This window comes from Nilaparvata lugens, chromosome 1, assembly GCF_014356525.2.
Source record: "Nilaparvata lugens isolate BPH chromosome 1, ASM1435652v1, whole genome shotgun sequence".
NCBI classification, from domain to species: Eukaryota; Metazoa; Arthropoda; class Insecta; order Hemiptera; family Delphacidae; genus Nilaparvata; species Nilaparvata lugens.
The window spans coordinates 98,166,665-98,187,519 of record NC_052504.1 but is presented as its reverse complement, the minus strand read 5'-3'; the positions used below and the strand labels follow the sequence as shown (position 1 = coordinate 98,187,519).

At 34.7% G+C, this 20,855-nt stretch overlaps 2 protein-coding genes across 3 annotated transcripts in view; one reads left to right on the top strand and one right to left on the bottom strand.

Annotated features, from left to right (window-relative positions):
- Positions 1–2,829, top strand: part of LOC111055834 — a 40,215-nt gene extending 37,386 nt beyond the window's left edge. Inside the window, exon 4 of the mRNA XM_039419744.1 lies at positions 2,007–2,829. The gene's annotated coding sequence lies outside the window, so the exon portion shown is untranslated. The remainder of the gene's footprint in view (positions 1–2,006) is intronic.
- Positions 2,830–4,468: 1,639 nt separating this feature from the next.
- On the bottom strand, positions 4,469–20,845 carry LOC111055830 (GPALPP motifs-containing protein 1). Of its 2 annotated transcripts, XM_039419742.1 has the most exons (5): positions 20,225–20,845; positions 19,953–20,179; positions 12,665–12,847; positions 8,910–9,068; positions 4,469–4,806 (listed from the first exon to the last, which is right to left on the bottom strand). In XM_039419742.1, the coding sequence occupies exons 1-5, from the start codon at positions 20,457–20,459 to the stop codon at positions 4,642–4,644; spliced, it is 969 nt and encodes a 322-aa protein (XP_039275676.1). In that variant the 5' UTR covers positions 20,460–20,845; the 3' UTR covers positions 4,469–4,641. The 2 variants fall into 2 exon arrangements, with proteins under 2 accessions (XP_039275676.1, XP_039275675.1); XM_039419741.1 differs by having other exon boundaries at positions 4,471–4,806; positions 19,953–20,833.
- Between the last annotated feature and the right edge of the window lie 10 nt (positions 20,846–20,855).

The following is a 20,855-nucleotide window of genomic DNA, read 5'->3' as shown; positions in this document are numbered from 1 at the left end:
TACAATTGAGCATATCTTGCTTTCATTACTGACTTTTTATTCAATTAGTTTGGTTTTTGCAAATAGTAGAAACTTTCAATTTCAATTTATTCAAAAACGTTATACATTACATAGTATGTAAAAACAAAGTAAACGCAATATATTAGATTGTAACATTAATATGAGAAACAATTAAAAAGTAAATGAATAACTCCATGCTTAGACGACAAGTCCGTGTGCATGGAGCGATGGAGGAAACTTAGGACTAACTTATATCAGCTTTATTCAGCATATGTACTTTTTATAATAGCAAGTGAAAGTGAGATTTCTCATTACATGACACTTGAAATAGAATGACATTGAAACATGTTAATAACGTATTAAAGTGACATTACTCTACCAATGTACCCAGGAAGATTTATGCGAAATTAAGCTTGTAAGTGACTTTCTCTTATAGAGAAGAAACCAACATTCTAAAGTACAAGAACTCGCTTCAGATTATTACTTCATTATATACAGTGAGTTCTAGGCATTGATGTTGTTCAAAATTACTTCGAAGGAAACTCAATTAAACCTGTTTAAATACGGAAGAAAGAAAAGATAACTTTTGTTAGTTTCACTGAATTGATCGTGAAAACCGAGAGAATCTTTTTGCTAAAAAAATGTTATTATACCTACTCTACTAAGATTTACAGAAGCTCACAGGTTTTTTGTTTCAAATAAGATTTTCGGTTATTTAATTTCATAAGATAAATTGAACAATATTATTATTATTATTATTATTATTATTATTATTTGTTCAATAATTGTATAATTTATTTTGTTTCAAACAATAAGATCAGCTATAGTATTCCATCAGTTCATAGGCATGTTGTTAGAATAATCATTATGATGCATCAGGGACTGATGAATCCTAATATTACTAAATTACTGATAGGTCACCTTGGGGACACTAGTGAATGACTTTCGATTTTGATGTTACCAACATAACTTTACTTATTCCAACATAACTTAAACCAATTCCACATAGGAAGCGTCTGAGCGTCAAGGGCCTAGAAAATGGCGTTTTCTAATTTTGTGAGAATAATATTACTAGAAGTATTGGATATGATCGAGCTAAGCCTGCTAGGTCAGAGTGGGTTAATGAGATTGACTTGGATAATCAACAATTTGGTGAATATCACCAACAATTTCATAGAAATATGATGAAATGGATTATAATAGCCTTACTTTTGAATTCAAAGTGTGATAGATAAATTTCTCTGTTGAATAATCAAATAGATAAATAAATGTTTATTTCCCAAAAAAACTAAAACTACAGCATCAATTACACAAAATATTAGATAAATTTACAATTACATACAATAGATAGTTACAAAAAAATTCGTATAATGTGCTACAGCAATAAAATGGCTTCTCCACACATTTGTGTAATCACTTGTCAGCTGATTTATGATGAATAATAATTCTATAGTCTGATTTTTACTCTGATATTGGCGTATGAAGGAGGCTCCTTTTTCCTTTTATATCACAGGCGTAGATTGCTGTTTGACATTGAGGGGGGGTCGTACTGGGGGGTCCGGGGGGAGCCCCCAGCAACGATTTTTTTGTAAAATAGCTTTATTAAATGGTGGTTTTTGAAACATATTTTACTAGCATATACTATAAAATATTGGGGGGGGCGCGTCCCCCGTGTTCCCCCCAGGTTCTACGCCCTTGCTTTATATTATCCTTGATTTGCAAAATTTCCAAAAACATTGTATATACGTCGACGCGCAATTTAAAAAGGAACACACCTGTCAAATTTCATGAAAATCTATTACCGCGTTTCGCCGTAAATGCGCAACATATAAACATTAAGAGAAATGCCAAACCGTCGACTTGAATCTTAGACCTCACTTCGCTCGGGACGTCATGATTTGTGAAGAAACACGCCAAAACACATCAACAAGTTCTGTTCAATCCAATAGAAAAAACATTCTGTCAAAACTGAATTATTAAATTAATCAATTTTGTTTTCGTTGCAGATGCAGTGTTCCTGTAAATATGTCGATACACCTACGGTTAACGCAGCCGGCTAAGTGGGCGGCTGAAGACCAAACCCTGGAAGTAAACTACTTCAACCTTGTACTGGCGTTGTAGCCTATTATCTATTATTTATTCTGTCTAGTTCGATAAATTATTATTATTACACTAAGTAATTTATTTCAGCTTTAATAGCAACCTGTACTGATATTTTTAAGATAGCTCTTAGCTGTAGTATTTGATATCAATCTTGTAATAAATTAAACAGCGTTCGAGTTGAAATTCAAATTGTGAGAGGATCTCTGGATGAGCGGAGCGAGCCTGTCAATGAGACCAGAGAGACGTTTGTCTCTGATGACACTGAGCTTATAAACTCAGAAGTAGTTCACTACAATATCTAATAAATAAACTCAGAAGTAGTTCACTACAATATCTAATAAATAAGCTCATCTAGATATCTTATATCGACTGTACAACTCTTATTTCAGTAGAATATTTTTATATTTTCCAGTAGCAGTATTCCAGATTTACTTATACTTCCACAACCATTGAACCGTCGTCATTGTTATTAATAATTAATAATTATTATTATAAGTTCAGGCTCATTGACCAGTATTAGCGTCATAAATTGGATAAGATAATGAATTAATAGTTCTGAATTTTATTTTTAATGATTACTGTATCAATGATTGAATAACTAAGCAACTAGGAGGAATTAAATGTGCCTCCCTGTTCTGAGTGCACCACCTCACCAAAGAATTACTTCAATTCAATCTAATGAATCAATACGAATTTATAAATGAAATATACTGATGAAATTAAAAAGATTGTCTCAAGTTATTTTAGAGTGAGTGGAAATACCTTGCTTTTTCCTAAACCCTCAACATGTCGCTACCCTCTACCCTCAGTGTCTTCCAATAAACCTCAATCCAAATACCGACATTTGAAATAGTATATTTCGCACCTAGAACAGAAAATGAGATTTTTCCGGCTCGAAATCGGTTTGTATAAACCTCAGTATTCTTTATCTCAGTAACCTTTGTATGAACCTGTATTCTTAATCTCAGTATTCAAGTATTCTTTATTTATTTTGTCAGCAATACCTGTAGAGTGGCGAAAAATATCGTTCGCACCACGGGCAAAAATGTTTTTCCGGCTCTCAATCTTTTCCGTAGGCCTCGAAAAGATTGAGAGCCGGAAAAACATTTTTGCCCGTGGTGCGAACGATATTTTTCGCCACTCTACAGGTATTGCTGACAAAATAAATAAAGAATACTTGTTATCATACCTATCTCTTGATGTTAGTGGTAGAAGATTTGCAGTCAGGATTTCAGATTCTTTTGAAATTTCACTTGGAATATCACGGGCATCGTCATCTTCAAGCATTTTTGAAAATTCGGAATGCTAATCAACAATAACTAATTGAATGCTGAATTAGTTTGATTCGAAATTGGAACTGAAATCATGGCGACTTTGATGAAGAAAGTGGACACTCGCCCGATCTAGCGGATGACTTATTAAATTCTAAACGGCTGGAAAGAGGACACTTTCTGGCCTAGACAGGAAAAGAAACCTGTTTCTTACGTCAGACGAGAGTCGTCTGCAAACAAGGTCTTTCAGATCTACTTAGGGACTGGAAAACAGCTGCTTTCTGTGCAGTGTGGCGAAAATATATATTTTTTATCATATATACAGAGTGTTTACGGACTCCCTACCAATACTCTAGGGCATTGTTCCTGGGTAGAAAACATATCTAAATATCATTATTTAAATTGTCCGGAAATCTTCAGTTACTCACACAGCGGCCATTTTGCTTTTATCACTTATTATTTTTTTCTAAATAATGGTTAAACATATGAAATTGAAACTTTGCATGATCATTTATAAAAAACTAGACAAAACTAGAAAAAAATATGATGATCTTTCAAATTCATAAAACAAAATGGCGGCCATTTAAAATTTTGTTTCATAAATAACTCAGAAATCGTTGGTTTTACAAAAAACTTTTTTTAGTAAATCTAATTGCCTATCGATTGGTACCAGATTTTTCAAGATTGGACCAATATTAACTGAGATATGACAGAGCAAATGATGACACATATGACAGATATAACCATACAACCATCAAAATTTGGACTAAATTTTAGAAAAGTGAAATCATAACCCTATTTTGGACTTTTAAAATGTTATCTAAATTTGGGAGAGAAATAGTACAAGGAGTATCCTTAGTTTTTCTCTCCCAATCAGTGCTACTTTGTAAAAATTATAAATAAATAAAAAATTGTCTGATCTGACAACAGAGCAAAGTGAGGAAGAGATAGCGCTATCCGCTTTGTTGAATGATAGACAAGGATATCAATATCATTGCTAATTAAACACTGCCATTATATCGTGGACCTCACTATAGTTAACAAACAGAATTAATTTTAGAGTTGATAGGTAATCAAGTAAGTTACTCAAACAGTGTTGATCTGTAATACGAGTATATATTGAATAGGCTATATTGAGTTAATACAAATCGAGAATATACACATTGTTGGAGTCCATCTCCGGAATTGGTACATTTATGTTACTGCCAACCAGTTCCCACCTCGGTGGCCGTAACAATTTCACTTCTACAAAAAAAATCTAATTTTCCTACAAAAATTTGCTTTGACCAGATGAAAATCGCGTGTCCAGTAATTGCGCTTTCTTGAAAATCGATTTTTTCTGAGCATCGTCGAATCTGTTCGCTTGTAAGTCGATATTTCTATCGAAAGGCCTTCTCTCGGCTTTGGCACCTTTGCGTTCTTTCTCTTCTTTCTGCAAAACAAAGTAGAAATTGAATTTATAAAAATATAAATTAATAAAATATTAAGTGGAAATAAGTTTAGTAATTAGTTTTGAAGCGTAAATTGGACTTTTTGGAATGGAAAGTGACATCTAACCTCATTATTTTTTGAAACTTTTATTTGTAAAAATTTGGGAGAAGACAGTTTTGGGCTGTGCCTGTTGTCTTCTCCCAATCATATTTTAATTATTTATTTTATTTATTTACAATGCAAATAACACTAATGTAATAACATTGAAAGATAAAATAATAAGGTAGTCATTGTGCTATTTTTCTTCCAAATTTATAGGTGACACAGTCCAAGATAAGGTTAGAATATCACGTGTACAATTATAAAATTTTGGTCCGAAATAAACATTAAAACTATAAATTTTGAATTTAGATGACTTAAATTGATAAATTTATTAGAAATATTCTACTCAATTAACACTTTTAACGAATAATATTGAGTTATTTAAGAAATTTGGAACTATTCAAGAAACTCAAACTCGTAAACACGAGTGATTTGTGATTGCGAATAAAATAGATAAATAAATACTTATAAACTTAAATTTTTAACTAGAGATATTTCGATGACAATAGAGTTGCCGTCTTCAATCTATATTATATATCTTTTCTTTATTGATTCATACAGTAAGAACATCATCAAAATGATAGGGAGAGAAAAAATAAGATAACCTTGTGCTGTTCCTCTCCTAAATTTAGATAAGGTTACACATAGTCCAAAAAAGGTTAAGTCTTGTAGTTTATAACTTCACAAAATTTTCAGTCCTTAATTATTTTCACTGGATTTTCCATATATTTTGTAAATCTTCTACAATCTATGTCGTGGTTAGAGTGGATAATATACCATAGAGAAACAATAGCTCAAGCAGATATCCCATGGTATAGGGCGTTTATGTCGCAACTTTTACTGTTAACTCAAGCCGATAGTCCACGTATTTCTTTCCCAAAAATGTGTGTGACGCTGGTAGTCTCTCATATTGTGCAGTTCATACACTCACCCGGCCAAAACAGTAAAAATCTACAATAATCGATAGTAATCGACTTGAGATAGCAGTAAAAGTTGCGACATAAACGCCCTATACCATGGGATATCTACTTACGCTGTTGTTTCTCTATGATAATACCTACAAACCTCACCTTGTCAACAAACAGAAAAGTCATTCTATTCTATAATATTGGAGAGTGGAGATTGTAGTCTAAAGCCCGGTTGCACAAACGCCGGTTGAATTTCAATCACGATTAAATCCACGATAATCAATCGGCTATTTTGGAAAGAAGGCTTTTCTGATTGAGTACGATCTGGGAGGACCTGATCCACTGGCCCTGGTGCACCGGGGCAGACTAACCGCGTTCCATGGGAGCTTTTGACAGTTCATAAACCGGTCGCCATCTTTGATCATCCTGCAGAATTCATGGACCGGTCGGAAACATATGATCTACAAAAAGCTAACCGGAACCGGAGAGCTCCTATTGGTCAGAAGTTTTAGCGTCATAGGAAGTGAACAGTAGATGCCTACGAAAAAGGTAAGTGAACAGTAGATGCTTTACTCACACTAAGGCTTTTCTGATTGAGTACGATCTGGGAGGACCTGATCCACTGCCCCTGGTGCACCGGGGCAGGCTAACTCAGCCTTTTTTCACTGGGAGCGGAATGGTGGTAGTGCCAATTTGATTTGTCTTTTTTCTCATTTAACAATTTTTTTCTCATTTAATTTAGTTTTTCATTAGTTTTTAAGATATCTATGTATTTACTCGTTTATTCTTTTTAGTTGATCTACTTTTTCAAGTTTTTTATTTTCTTTTTATTTATTTATTTATTTATTTAATACTCCCACCAGCGGGCAAGATGTTTTTTCTTTTGCTGGTGGCGCCTAAAAAATTCTACTTTTATCTTAGGTTTTCATGATTAGTCAAGTTCTATTCTATGTTATTTCTTAGTTTAAGATATTATGTTTTTGTTAGAATTGTCTATTTCAAATTTTTGTAATGTATGAATTTTTTGGCAAATAAATTTCAAATTTCAAATTTCAAATTGTAGAATAAAAGAGAGCATAAGCATGTTTGTGTTTTGTAAGACATATCCAACATTTGTGTGAGACCAAACAAGCTCCAGTGTTTACACACAATAAAATAGATTTCAAAAGTGCGCGCCAAACTGCATGGATCGGTTCATGTCAGCCATCCCATGGGAACACTAGCGGTGCACCATAATAAGCTGGTTTGGCAGCCATTTTGTGGTGCACCAGGGGCAGTGGATCTGGTCCTCCCAGAACCTACTAATTGGTTCTCTAGGAATTAATCACAGTTAAAATTTACCTGGCTTTTGTGCAACCAGCACTAAATATGTCTGTCTATGCATTGAAGTCAGTCTCCAGTCTCCAAGATTGCGAAGTCAGCTCAGCTGTCGAGATATAGCTCTAGTTTAAAATGTAAGTGTTTCTACTCTTTATACATTTTTTTTAAATATAGAATAATATACACAATGATTGGCTATCCATACGAACAACAATTGACAGTATTTATCAATTTCGAACTGTATAAAATGAAATCAAGTTCAATTTTGAATAGACGGAATTACTAATAAACAACTGCTGAACTCCGGAGAGCTGAAACCTATAGTGAGGTCCACGTTATAATGGCAGTGGAGAAAGATAGGAGAACAACGTTGCCGATCCTCTGTCTAGTCAATGCCTACTACAGACGGTAGCTGATACAGGTTTATTGGTGTAATATTAACTGTTCATTCTCGTTTAAAATAATCAATTATCCTATTATATTAAGCGAGCAATTTCCGTATTTATATATCTGGTTATTTTTATATCTGGCTATTTTTATATCTGGTTATTTATGTTTAACGGATCTCGAAAACGGCTCTAACGATTTTCACGAAATTTGGAACATAGTAGGTTTATGATGTAAAAATTCGATTGCACTAGGTCTCATCCTTGAGAAAACTCGCTGAACGGCATTAAATGGATAATTCGCATCCCCGAAATTCATAAGATGACGTATAGCCAGCTGTGAAATATAAACACGATCATTTCAGAGAATTGTGTTCTGTTTATCAATAAATAAAAATAACGAGCAAAGCTCGGTGCCCCGATATTATTTAATTAAGCAAGAAATTATATTTTTCAATAATTTCATTATGAATTTTCATAATTATTATTAAATATTTTGTTAATTAATTATTCTACATTGTTAAAAGATGATCTGGCAACAGAGCAAAGCGAGAAAGAGATATCCGCTTTGTTGAATGATAGACAAAGATAGCAATACCATTGCTAAACAAACACTGCCATTATAACGTGGACCTCACTATAAAAGCTCTGATCTTCTTACTAAAATAAAATTTAAAACAACTTAACATTCCTATAGTGAGGTCCACGTTATAATGGCAGTGGAAAAAGATAGGAGAAAAACGTTGCCAGTTCTCTGCCTTTATTCTCTGCCTTTTATGGAGGACAACTGATACCGGTAATCCAACTACTACAGAATGAAGATCTTACCAGGGGGCTGAATAAAAGGAAGCCTTTTGAATTAGTTTAAAACCAAATTTGTGATCGTTTAAGCAGAATATTATACATAATTTTTACTGCTTTCATAATCTCAGAGCTACTTGGGTAGCTGAATGGATGAACTGAAGTTTTATATTTTTATTGAATGAAAAAGACTAAGAAATTGTCAAAAAACCACTGATTTATTGATAATTAGAAAGACCGGTTTCGGTTATTACACCATTGTCAATCTCTGATAAACTCTTTTATATTTTTTTCATAGTGTAAGATTTATAGTGAAATGGTTAGTCTCTGAGGCTGGTTTTAATGACAATCAACGTAAAAAATTCTACAACTGATTTTTTTTCTTATTACTTACTGCGGTGGCCACACGTACCCCAGTCGGTACTTGGCCTCATCAACTAAACCTCTCCAAAAGTATTTTTTATTTTATTATAGTTCAGAAAACCGTTTGTTGGGAATGTTTTCATTTGATAGCTGCTCTGCTTTTAAATGTTTTTATTTTTTTTATTGTAATGTTTTTATTTATTTGATTGTAACTTTCCATTTACCTTTCGTTTCTTCTTCTGCTCCTTTTGGTGCATTTGCAACAACGACAATTGCTTTTTGTCTTTCTTGCATTTGGCGGCCATCTTTTCCATCGCCTTATCTCTCTCCTTGATTGCCACCTGACTCATGTCTTCACTCTTCGGTTCAGTCTCTATTCCGGCCTGAAAATTTGCAACAATAATTATTATCTATAATATAAAGGAAGAATTGACTTACACACGTAGGGGATAGGAAATTCACGAATGACGCATCATCACGACTGATTAACTTGAAATTTTGCATAAACATTCTTAATTTACCGTGGATGTTTGTAGTCCTATTTTAAATTCTTCAAGATTTCAGTAGGTCAAGTTTTCAGTTTGTCAAGTTTGTAGTCATTATACAATGACATGTACCAAAAAGTTATAGGGCGAATCATAGAACACCATAAATTCTAGTGCTGACTGTGCCGGTTGCACAAAAGCCGATTAAATTTTAACCGTGATTAATTCCAATCACGTGATTAATTCCGAGAACCAATCAGAGAATCTATCTTATCAAAAAGGCCTTCTCTGGTTGGTTCTCGTGAAATTAATCACGATTAAAATTTAACCGGATTTTGTGCAACCGGGCCAATGTGTTCTTTCCTTCTTCCTACAAAGTATTCTACAACAATAATTGATATTTAAACTACGTATAAAAAACACTTTCTAAGTGGAAACACTGTAGTAAAGACTTGAAAAGTGGAAACACTTTTGTAAAATGTTTTTATACAAAGTTTGAATTGACAGTGAAAATAATAGATTTAAAGCCTCACTGAGAAATGTATTAAATGACTATGATCAAATATTTATAATGAAAAATTGATCTTACAAAAAAATTATAGAATAAAATACGAATGAATCAAATGAGCACCAACTAAATGAATCCAATACAGCACCTCATTGATTTTATGTCAAAACTCGACAGTTTTATTCGGAGAACTTTCACAAAATTAGTCAAAAATTACTATAAACAGAAATAGATAGAGCTCAATATTGCAGTATCAGGGTGGTTTTGACAGCTTCTCTGTTGTACAAGATCTAATCTCTAAGAAACATTTTGCAGAAAACATATATTTATTTATTTAATTAATTTGTTTATTCATTCAGAATTACACAACTTACAGAAAAGTACCACTGACTTACGCCCAAAACGGTTCCAATTCTAATTTTCACATCAGTCCAAATGTAGCTAGGTTATGCGTCACTTCAACATATAAATAAAATGAATAAATAGAATGCCAAGTGACCTGGCTGACTCTGGTCTGGTGTCAGAGTCTTCAGGGGTCACACCTGATCAATTTCAGGGTCTCTGACATGACTTAACTACTGCTTTTTAGGCAGCCGGGACCGACGGCTAACGTGTTAATCCGAAACACGAAACTGGCCCTAGAAAAATATCAAACAAGACCGAGATTCGAACCCGGGGCCTCTTGTTTATTTACAAAGCCAGCCTCTAAGTCACTCGACTACGGCCACTGATATATACAATTGCCTAACGCAGAGTACTCTATTTTCTATAAATAATTCTACAGTTGGAAACCGGATTTCCCTGTTTCGCATTTTGAAAATAATGGGAAAAAGGGAAATCCGGTTTCGAACTGTAGAATTATTTATAGAAAATAGAGTACTCAGCGTTAGGCAATTGTATATATTGTTGTTATTAGGGTATATGAAAAAACATCAAAATAGGAACCATATCATAAATCATAGCCATAATACTAGAATAAGAGAACGCTACAACCAAGAAGTACCAAGAATGAATAAAGCATTTGGGCAAAGATCACTAGGATGTTAAGGGCCTACAATATCTAATAGAATACCATTACAAATCAAAGGAGAGGAAAATTTCAATAGCTTCAAAAGAAAAATTAGACATTGGTTACTCAGTATTGGGATACAAAGTAGTGAGGAACTAATAGTAAGTAGGATTTAGATTCAAGTAGTATTCTTTTTAAATAAGGTAATTTATAGGTAGAAAATAGTACCTCGGTTTAGTATCATTGTGCTAGTTGACGCTTGTATGTCACTCCAACTTTTCTGATATATCACTTTTTTGTTATAAAATAGAACGACTAGCAGTCAAATTTCTTCAATAAATGAATTTATTCACTTACTGTGACAACGAGATCTTTCAGCAGGTCTTCATGGTTGTACTCATAGACAAGACTCATAGACTCATAGATTTGTCTATGATTACAACCATGAAGATGGAGGACCTGCCGAAAGATCTCGTTGTCACAGTAAGTGAATGAATGAATTTATTGAAGAAATTTGACTGCTAGTCGTTCTATTCGAAAACAAACAAGTGATTCAATATTGAGCAGTTCGTTATGGAAGACAACATAGAAGTTTTCTGATACATTTGTCAAGTCAATAGCCTGAAGGTTGCTCGCTGTAGATACAGATTTTTCCGGACCTGGACTCGAACGAAATCGTTCTGTTCACTTTCAAAAATTAGGTGTCTAAAACATAAGTTTCCACCTCAGAATATTATGCCATATAGAAAAGATAGCATAAAGGTAGGCGCACACAGATCGTCATCGGACGGACGGCACGCATCGGACGATTAAATTTGATGCATTGTTTTCAATTGGAGTGCGCATACCTATACGATACGAATCAAATCTAATCGTCCGATCCGTCCGATGCGTGCCGTCTGTCCAATGACGATCTGTGTGCGTCTACCTTAAGAAGATATCCCATGGTATAGTGCGTTTAAGTTCCAAATTTCACTGTTAACTCAAGCCGATAGTCCTTGTAGTTGTTTTTCGTGAAGCTATGTGACGCTGGTAGTCTCTCATACTGTGCCGTTCTTACACTCTCATCCCGTCATAATAGACAGTGGACAGTAGTTTGAGTTGACAAAAAATCGGCTATAAAAATTGTTCCATAAACGACATATGAAGACCTAAACGACCAAGGAACATAAACGACCATGGAACATAAACGACCTATACTATGGGATATAGTTTCTATATCTATGGTTACTATGGGATATATTTATGTTTCTTATCTACCGTATCTATATACAGTAGCCTATATATAAAAATGAATGTCTGTTTGAGTGTTAGTTAGTTTGTTTGTTCCCTATAGACTCGAAAACTACTTAACAGAACAGCATGAAACTTTGAGAATATGTTGTGTGAATATTGGGGATGGTTTCTGACCAGAAATTTTAATAGGGGGGCTAATAATAATTATATATTAATCCATTTTACAGACCTATGTTTTCAAAATTGTCGGCCGAGCGGCTAACGTAGAACGGGAATATGATCATGATTCAAGATCATGTTGTGATAATATGATTTAGCATCTAAACTTACCAGCTGTAATAAACACGTCACTCTGTGATAAAATTGTTTACTGGTATCAAAACGGTAGTTTTAAGCACATAGGAAGTCCGTATTGAGATGTAAATGAAAATATTGAGATAAATTTCATGATTCACCAAATAAAGTCAAGTGTGACATGAGATACATTGACTTTTTGGCGGTACGAAGTTCGCCGGGTAAGCTAGTATTATATAGAATTTGCTGATCTTTGTCTTATTTTTTTGTATATATTACGATCTGACTATGATGACGATTAACGTTTATTGTTATATTTTAGATTTTTTTATCGAATTGTTGACCATGTCTTGCATTTTTGTTAAAGTGTTCTGACAATAAATGAATCTTGATATCTTCTTATGCTATTTTTTTCTTTGATTATGCTTTCTAAACATTATGATATACCTCGGCAAGGAGTTTCTTCCTTAGTTTATCTTCCGGTGTGTCGGTCCAACTTGAGCGATCACTCATATCAGGTGCTTCTTTCATTCGAAAACTTCGCGGTCCAAGTCCAATATTAGCTGCTTTTTCTGGCGGGAGCTCCAACATCCAACTTTCTCTCTTTGTTTTCTCATCGTTGGTGTTACTCTGAAAAATAATTTTACAAGTTAGGCCGACTGTTTAAATAGAGAACTGATTAACGAGAATGAATATTTTGATGGCTCAAACATTGTTTAATGACTCTATTTTAGATAGATAAATGCCTTTTATTTACACTTTACAATTTCAAAAGTGATGTGGGCGAAATTGAGGCAATAAGAGCCCCCTTTTCCACTTAACCCACCACTGATTGTACATAGGCACAACAACGTATTGACCATAATACGCACTCACTTATGGACTTTTTTATACAGGGTTGGGCAGGGAGGGATGGATGATTTGAAATAAAAGTTACACACTCATTTTTGAACGAAACTTGAAATTTAAATGAATAAATGATCTTTATTACCTTGTAAGCTAAAAGTAGCAATTGGTTCGTCAGAAAAACAAGCACACAAAACATATAGCCTATATCAACAACAGGAGAAATTGATAAAGCTTATTAAATTAATGAGCAAATTAAGTCTTAGGTGCAAAAAACACAATTTCACATGAAGAAAACAGTATCCCATAAAGTTCATGTATAAAATTCTTTGATGGTAACATCCGGGATATTGAAAAACTCTCTTATTGAATACAGAGGGGTTTTCACGAGGAAGGCATGGGTGAATTTGTTGAACTGCCGTGTTGTAAGAGTCCTCGCTGATGCTGGCAGCCGGTTGAAAAGCCTCATGCTGAGGCTACCTGGGCTATTTTGTATCCTACTCAGCCTTGTGAAAGGCAGGTTGAGTTGGCTTCTGCCTCTTGTGTTGTGGCCATGAAGTCACTCCTCTGACTCAAACATTCCAGGGTGCCCTTGATTTGTTTTTTAGTGTGTAGCTTGGATGTAGCCATTATAAAAATTGAAGAGGAAAAATTAAAACATTGATTATGTACAAAAAATAACATCTGTTAAGTGCTTAAAAAACAGGCTTTTTATACAATTGACGAGTGAAATTCATAACGTGAGCATCTGACTGTTTTATATTATATTTGTATATGTATACATATGTGTACATGTTTAATGTTACGTATATATGTGTTAGCGGTACGGTATATTATTAGTATATGCAATGCTATCTATGTATTATCTTCACATGACGTTTATTTATAACATTTGTAATGTTCGATGACAAGAATAAAGATTATTGATTATTGATTCGTTTTGTCCATACACTTCTGTAGACGTTGTGAGAAGTTGTCCATACTCCTCTGAAGCATATCACGTGGTACCGCTCGAATTGCCTTTGTTATTGGTCCACTCAGGGCTTCAAGGGTTTGTGGTTTGTTTATTTACACACGTTCCTTTAGGTAGCTTCATAAAAAATGGTCACAAGGTGACAGGTCCGGTGACCGAGGAGGCCACTCCACTCTCCACGCAACGAAATGAGGCACCCAGGGAAGATCTGCCTTAGAAATTCCATAGCTGCTCTCGATGTATGGCATGTCACCCCACCTTATTAAAACCACACAGTATCGACGTTGATACGACGTCTTCTCAATTGTGGCATAAAAATTCACGCAGCATAGTAAGGTAACGATCCATATTGACAGTGACGGTTCGACCGTTTTCTCGAAAAAAGTAAGGGCCAATAATTAGTTTTATGGGGCTACCTAAAAGAACGTGTATACATAAACAAACCACAAACCCTTGAAGCCCTGAGTGGAACAATAACACAGGCAATTCGAGCGGTACCACGTGCAATGCTTCAGAGCAGTATGGACAACTTCTCACAACGTCTAAAGGAATGAAAAAAACGTACAGCATTTAATAGATGTTATTTTTCGTACATAATCAATGTTTTAATTTTTTCCTCTTCAATTTTATAATGGCTACATCCCAGGTACTCACTGCAATGCTTCAGAGCAGTATGGACAACTTCTCACAACGTCTAAAGGAGTGACAAAAACGGACAGAATTTAACAGATGTTATTTTTCGTACATAATCAATGTTTAATTTTTTCCTCTTCAATTTTATAATGTAAACATCTAAAAGGTACACACTAAAAAAATAAATTTTGAGTTTCGTTTAAAAATGAGTGTGTAACTGTTATTTCAAATCATCCATACCTCCCTGCCCAACCCTGTACAATAGAATAGTATAGAAGAAATACTTTATTATTCAAGTTAACACAATACAATATATACAAACACATTTTTTGTGTTGTTGAGAAGTTGATATTGTGGTAATTATTCATGGAAAGACTGAGAAATTGTCAAAAACCACAGATTTGAAAGACCGGTGTCGGTTGTTACACCATTGTCAATCCGGTCTTTCAAATCTGTGGTTTTTCACAATTTTATAGTCTTCTTATTTAATATACAAACACACATTTACGGCTTGTTTCTGACTCTATTATGGGTGTAGAAGTTTTAATCTTTTGACTTGATCTTATGCATCTATGCTCTTGTACCAAGAAAGATAATATTATCTACATATCGATCTATCTACAAACATGTATGTATAATTGAAGTGGAAATGAATAAATTGGAAATGCATGAATCAATATGATAATAAAAAACACTACAAATGCAATTAAGCTACTGGATATATTTTAATAAATTTTTCAATACAGAACATTAAATTCATTTTTCGCTTCAACGAATGATTCGAAAACAGCTTGAGCTGATATCTAGTCCTACACATCAAAACCTAAGTAGGTAAATTGGATTATCTTCATTTAAATAAATTCCTCTTTCTACACATCCATGACTAGTCAACTGTATAGATGGCGTCAGAGAAGTAAGATGGCGGGTCAAACTAGGTTAAATTATTTTTTTAAAGTAGCTTAATATTTTAAAGTTTTTAGTGCTTATTGAGTGTTATTTCGTTACCAACTTGATTTGAGTTTTAAACTTCCGGAAGTAGCGCCCTACTCAATCACACGAGCAGTCGCGTGTTGTAATTTTTACAACATCCTATTTTTTTTATATGTGTTATGTACTCTGTTTACTGTCAAAATAGTGAAGAATTGAAAAGTCGCACATAACCTTTATTTGGACAATTTATTTTATGAAATTGGGATAGAAAGAAGTTTTGGACTGTAGTCTGTTTCTTTGTCCTTAAGTTGATTGTAAATGATAAAAATAAATAATAAAACATATTAATTAATTGTATAATTAATATTTCCATCTCATTGGATTATTTCACGCCTATTAACATTTGCATGATTTCCTTCTGTAGCCCAATAAGATACACCCAGCAAAGCCAACATTTCTGTGTAAGTGGTCCGTTGACAGTCTCTTTCCCTATCATATGCACTACTTATGCACTGTCGCGACTAAATGGCACCTAAAGACTGAACCATTGCTCGGTTGATACTGCAACTCAGTGGAGTGATGGGGAGAAAGTTTTGGAATGCATAGGTGACTCATTCACTGACACCACCCCATTCAATAGTTTTGTGCAGCAAAAAACTGACACTGTTGTACTTTTTACAACTTCGCGACTGCCGGAAGGTTTATCTAATTCAAGTTTACTGTTCCCACTGAAAATTGGACAAGTTCTTGAAATTTTTTTTTTATTTTCATATTTCAACTTGATTTTTATGGGTATTGCAGATTTAACGCCTAGTGGGACGGACTACCTTTTTTGGACAAAAATAACACAATGATTGCTATTGTAGAGATTTTTGGTAGAGAGTTAGTGGGGAGGATATTTTAATATTCTTTCCGAAGAATGAACATTGATATGTCCAAAGCTCCGCCAATTTATGTAGATGCATAGCAATGTAATTATCTATAGTTATTATATTACAAATTGCTTTTTCATGTCATATACAGTTCAATAATTATTTTCTTAGTCTATATTATGTAAATTCATCTATAATTTTGCTGTATTGTAAGCTATTGTATATAAGTGTATAAGCCAGTATATATTGTAATCTACATAAATAAAGTACTCAATCAATCAATTGTATTTTTATATAACTTAGAAGTGGAAAAACACTCACATTCTTTGGTGTGGCGACGACTTGTTCGTCCAGCATGTTACAACAGCACGAAACGGTCGTTGCAACACCATAAAATGTGTTTTTTCACTTTAAAGTTATATAAAAACACAATATTAATAATATTAGTGAAAACAAGATGGATAACCAACAACGAACTATGATTGCATTAGTATTTTACCAATGATATTACTTACATCTGTGGCCTTTGTAACATAAATGAATTAGCTATGCTGTCCTTGTGCGCATTATTCATCCACTGAGTAGATTGGATTTCTCTTCAGCCAGATCTTGACTTTGACTCTAAAAGCGGTTCTCTACATTAATAATTATTGGTATTATGATAATCATTTAGATTATTATTATTAGCGTATGGCTTTCAATGGTGGGGAGACCCAAGGGTAGTTGGTCTCACCAACAGCGAACAACCCTCATCAACTCCAGGTTTTTCAGTATTCCTTGAGGAGTTATGCTAGAAAAGCGGTTCCCAACTGGTGGTCCGCGGACACCTGGGGGTTCGCGGGGCATGTTGTGGGGGTCCGCGACATATAAACCGAAAATTTAGAGAAAGTACGGTATAACTTAAATTGAATAGAGATGAGGTTCGTATTTTTCTCATCGATCTGAGTACGCAGATTTGCTCACAGACTTTTCCTGGCTCTGCTCAGTTGCTTTTCTAGTTGATGGTTTTGAACATTTGAATGGGGTGAATCAAAGATTGCAGGGGAAAAATGTTGACATTTTTAAAGTGAAAGATAAGATTAGTGCTATGGTGAAAAAGTGTCGAATGTGGGCAACGCGGGTAGAAAAAAATCATTCACAAATTTCTCTACTTTGAAGCAATTCGTGAAGGCTTCTGAGGAAAATTTACCTGATCAAATGAAGAGCAAAATAGCAGAACATTTAGGCAGCTTATCAATCAGTTTCAGGGAATATTTTCCTGAAACTGACCCAGATGATAATTGGGTTAAAAATCCCTTCTGCTGTCAAGATATAGGTGAGATTCGCTGACTCACGAAAAAGGAACAAGATCAACTTGCGGATTTATCTAGCTTTAGTGAAATGAAAAACCAATATTTGATAGTAACTAGATTTACATGTAGGCTGTATGACTGTTTTTGGTTATCACCTGTATAATTGGTTTTAACACGAAATTATTCAATTCTTATAATTGTATTATTTATAAGAAGCATTACTATAATATTTATTATATAGGTATATATTTTTTTCCAATTTTCAGTATTGCTATAGGCTACTTCGTACTGTTGGCTTTATGAACTCACAGCTAGCGCACAAGTTTAACTTTGCTGGCTGTGCCAAATCATTTTAGATCTATTATAATTTACATTTGTATTATGCATTTTGTATGTATCATTCATGTTTTGTAACTATGTAATTTTGGCGAAATAAACTCGATTCTGGTAGACTTTTGGGCAAAAGCACGTATAAGAACTATAAAGAGCTTGGAAAGAAGGCATTGAGTTTAATCCTTCCCTTTGCAACGACTTAGCGTTGTGAACAAGCATTTTCATCAATGAAATTTTTTTTATAAAAAAAATTTCAATGAAAAAAGTTTAGTAATCGACTCGACTTGCGGTCAGATTTTAGAGTGAATGTGTCAAGTATGGAGCCTGATATCTCAGGAATCACGAGCTTGAAGAAAAACTACTCTGGCTGTAGATGAAAATATTTTTATAACTGTGCATTTAAGAAGTAGTGGGGGTTCGCATAAATATAATATATGGATGAGGTGGTCCTTGGGAAAATTTTGTTGGGAACCTCTGTGCTAGAATAATAGTTGTTGATTTCTCACACTGACCCATCACTGGAAACTAAATGAGACAATCAGGTAACCAAATTTAAATACTTAGTGCCGGTTGCATAAAAGCCGGTTGAATTTTAACCATGATTAATTTCACGAGAACCAATCAGAGAAGGCCTTTTTGATAAGACGGCTTCTCTGATTGATTCTCCTGGAAGTAATCACGGTTAAAATTTAACCGGCTTTTGTGCAACCGGCACTGAGTGTGGTTGGCTTTTTTACAGCACTCTAGAATTGTGAGTTGTTAGCTTACTTCCATATTTAGCATAGAATACTTACTTAGGGCCAAGCTACACAAAGCGTTTTTTTTTTCAGACGAGTTGGCAGAGCTGGAATCTCTCCGATTAGCTGATTGGGTTGGCGTTCACGAATCAGCCAATCGGAGAGATTCCTGCCCTGCCGACTCTTCTGAAAACGCTTCGTATGGCTTGGCCTTGATACTTCTAAGAATAAGGCCAGCTAGGTTAGCCAAGACGACTAATGCCGCTTCCACACTCTTGCCAAGTGCATACAAATGTCGACGAGCGCGAGACTGTGGATAGCTACTATGCCACTGCTCACCTTCACTCCGCCCGTGCATGAGATTTACTGTATACAGCGAGCCGCTTGGCGCTGGCATAACGCCGAATCTGCATGTTGACCCAATGAAGGCCAATGTCGACCAGCGAGCGCTATTGGGTGGTTTACCAACGTTGGCCTTCACTGGTCATATTGCAGTCTGGGCCAGCGACTGAGCCAACAGGTAAATACGGCGTAATGCCTAATCCGCACCATAGAGAAACAACAGCGTAAGTAGATATCCTATGGTAGGCCTATAGGGCGTTTATGTCGCAACTTTAACTGTTATCACAAGCTTATAGTTCATGTAATTCTTTCCAGTGAAGCTGTGTGACACTGGTAGTCTCTCATATTGTGCCTTTCATACACTCTCACCCAAACAAAACAGTTAAATTAGACAATAATCAACAGTAATCGGCTTGGGATAACAGTAAAAGTTGCGACATAATCGCACTATACCATGGGATATCTACTTACGCTATTGTTTCTCTAAGTCGCTAGCCAAGCTGGTAAGCTTGGCCACGTTGGTCTTGCAGCCACACTGCAATGTGAGCATTTGTAGATGCTCGGCTGGCCACTCGCCTTTGCTCGCCTCTTCTCTACAAAAGCTAAAAGTTCATGTGAGCATCATCCACAATAAAAAAAGGATATGATAATTCAAATCTAAAAACTTATGTAGAACTTGGTAAAACTTGAAAGTAGTTTCTGAAGTCAAACTAAAGTGAATTGTACCTAAAGTCTTATACAAAATTGAAAACCAGACTTTGTAAAAAAATTGGTTACCTCTTCGTACATTTTCCTCTTGAGATACTGAGCTCTGATGTTCAATTTATGTTGTGAGGCCGAGTACTTGGAGTCTTGTGGGACAGGTCCAATAACATCATCATCCTCACTTTCATCATCCTGTTCCTCGACCATTCTTTTCTTCAGATGAGGTGGAAGAGCAGGACCAAAAGATTCTTGATCTGTTGTGTTGTTGTCTTTTTGAAGATGAGGAGGTAGCGCTGGACCTAAAGTGTTGTCAGCTTTTTGTAGATGAGGGGGTAGAGCAGGACCTAAAGATTTTGGATCTGAAGTGTCGTTAGCTTTTTGAAGATGAGGAGGTAGCGCTGGTCCTATGGTAGTATCAGGTTCTTTTTCATCACTCGATTTCTGTTTCCTGAGGTGTTGTGGTAGAGCTGGTCCTATCATATTGTCACCTGAATCTGATCCGCTTTCATCAGACATTTCCTCAGAACATTGTTTGGAGCTAGATGGTAAAACAGGCCCAATACCCGATTTACTAGACATCCTAATCACATAAACAATGCTCAAATTGAATGAGAAATTACAATGAACAATCAATTAAACATTATTGACCCAACATTTGTATTGGAATTAATATCTTTGATTTGGGAAAATTTAACAAAAATACAGTCAACAATAACTATTTCTATAAAACATTGAAATGAAAACAGTGAACATAACCTAAATTTGAACTAGAACAACCCAACCAAATTTGACATATTCAATGCCATCTGAATAATTGTTCAAGAGAGAAGGCATAAAAAGTAAAATTGAAAACAATTTTTTAGCTGAATTCTGATTTTGAATCTCTATTTTGTACTAGTCTTGCAAAATAATTAGTAGTAACCTGGTTGTTATTTACTTTATAGAAATATTTCACTCTTATCTCTAATTTGAGCT

Bases quoted from the DNA above. Each gene is read 5' to 3' on its own strand.
- LOC111055830 (XM_039419741.1), bottom strand. From the start codon at position 20,459: ATGTCTAGTAAATCGGGTATTGGGCCTGTTTTACCATCTAGCTCCAAA. The intron at 12,848-19,952 runs GTAACCAATTTT...ATTATTTTTCAG, and splicing joins AGAGGAAAATGTACGAAGAG to AGTAACACCAACGATGAGAA. The intron at 4,807-8,909 runs GTAAATGGAAAG...TTTGTTTTGCAG, and splicing joins AGCAGAAGAAGAAACGAAAG to AAAGAAGAGAAAGAACGCAA.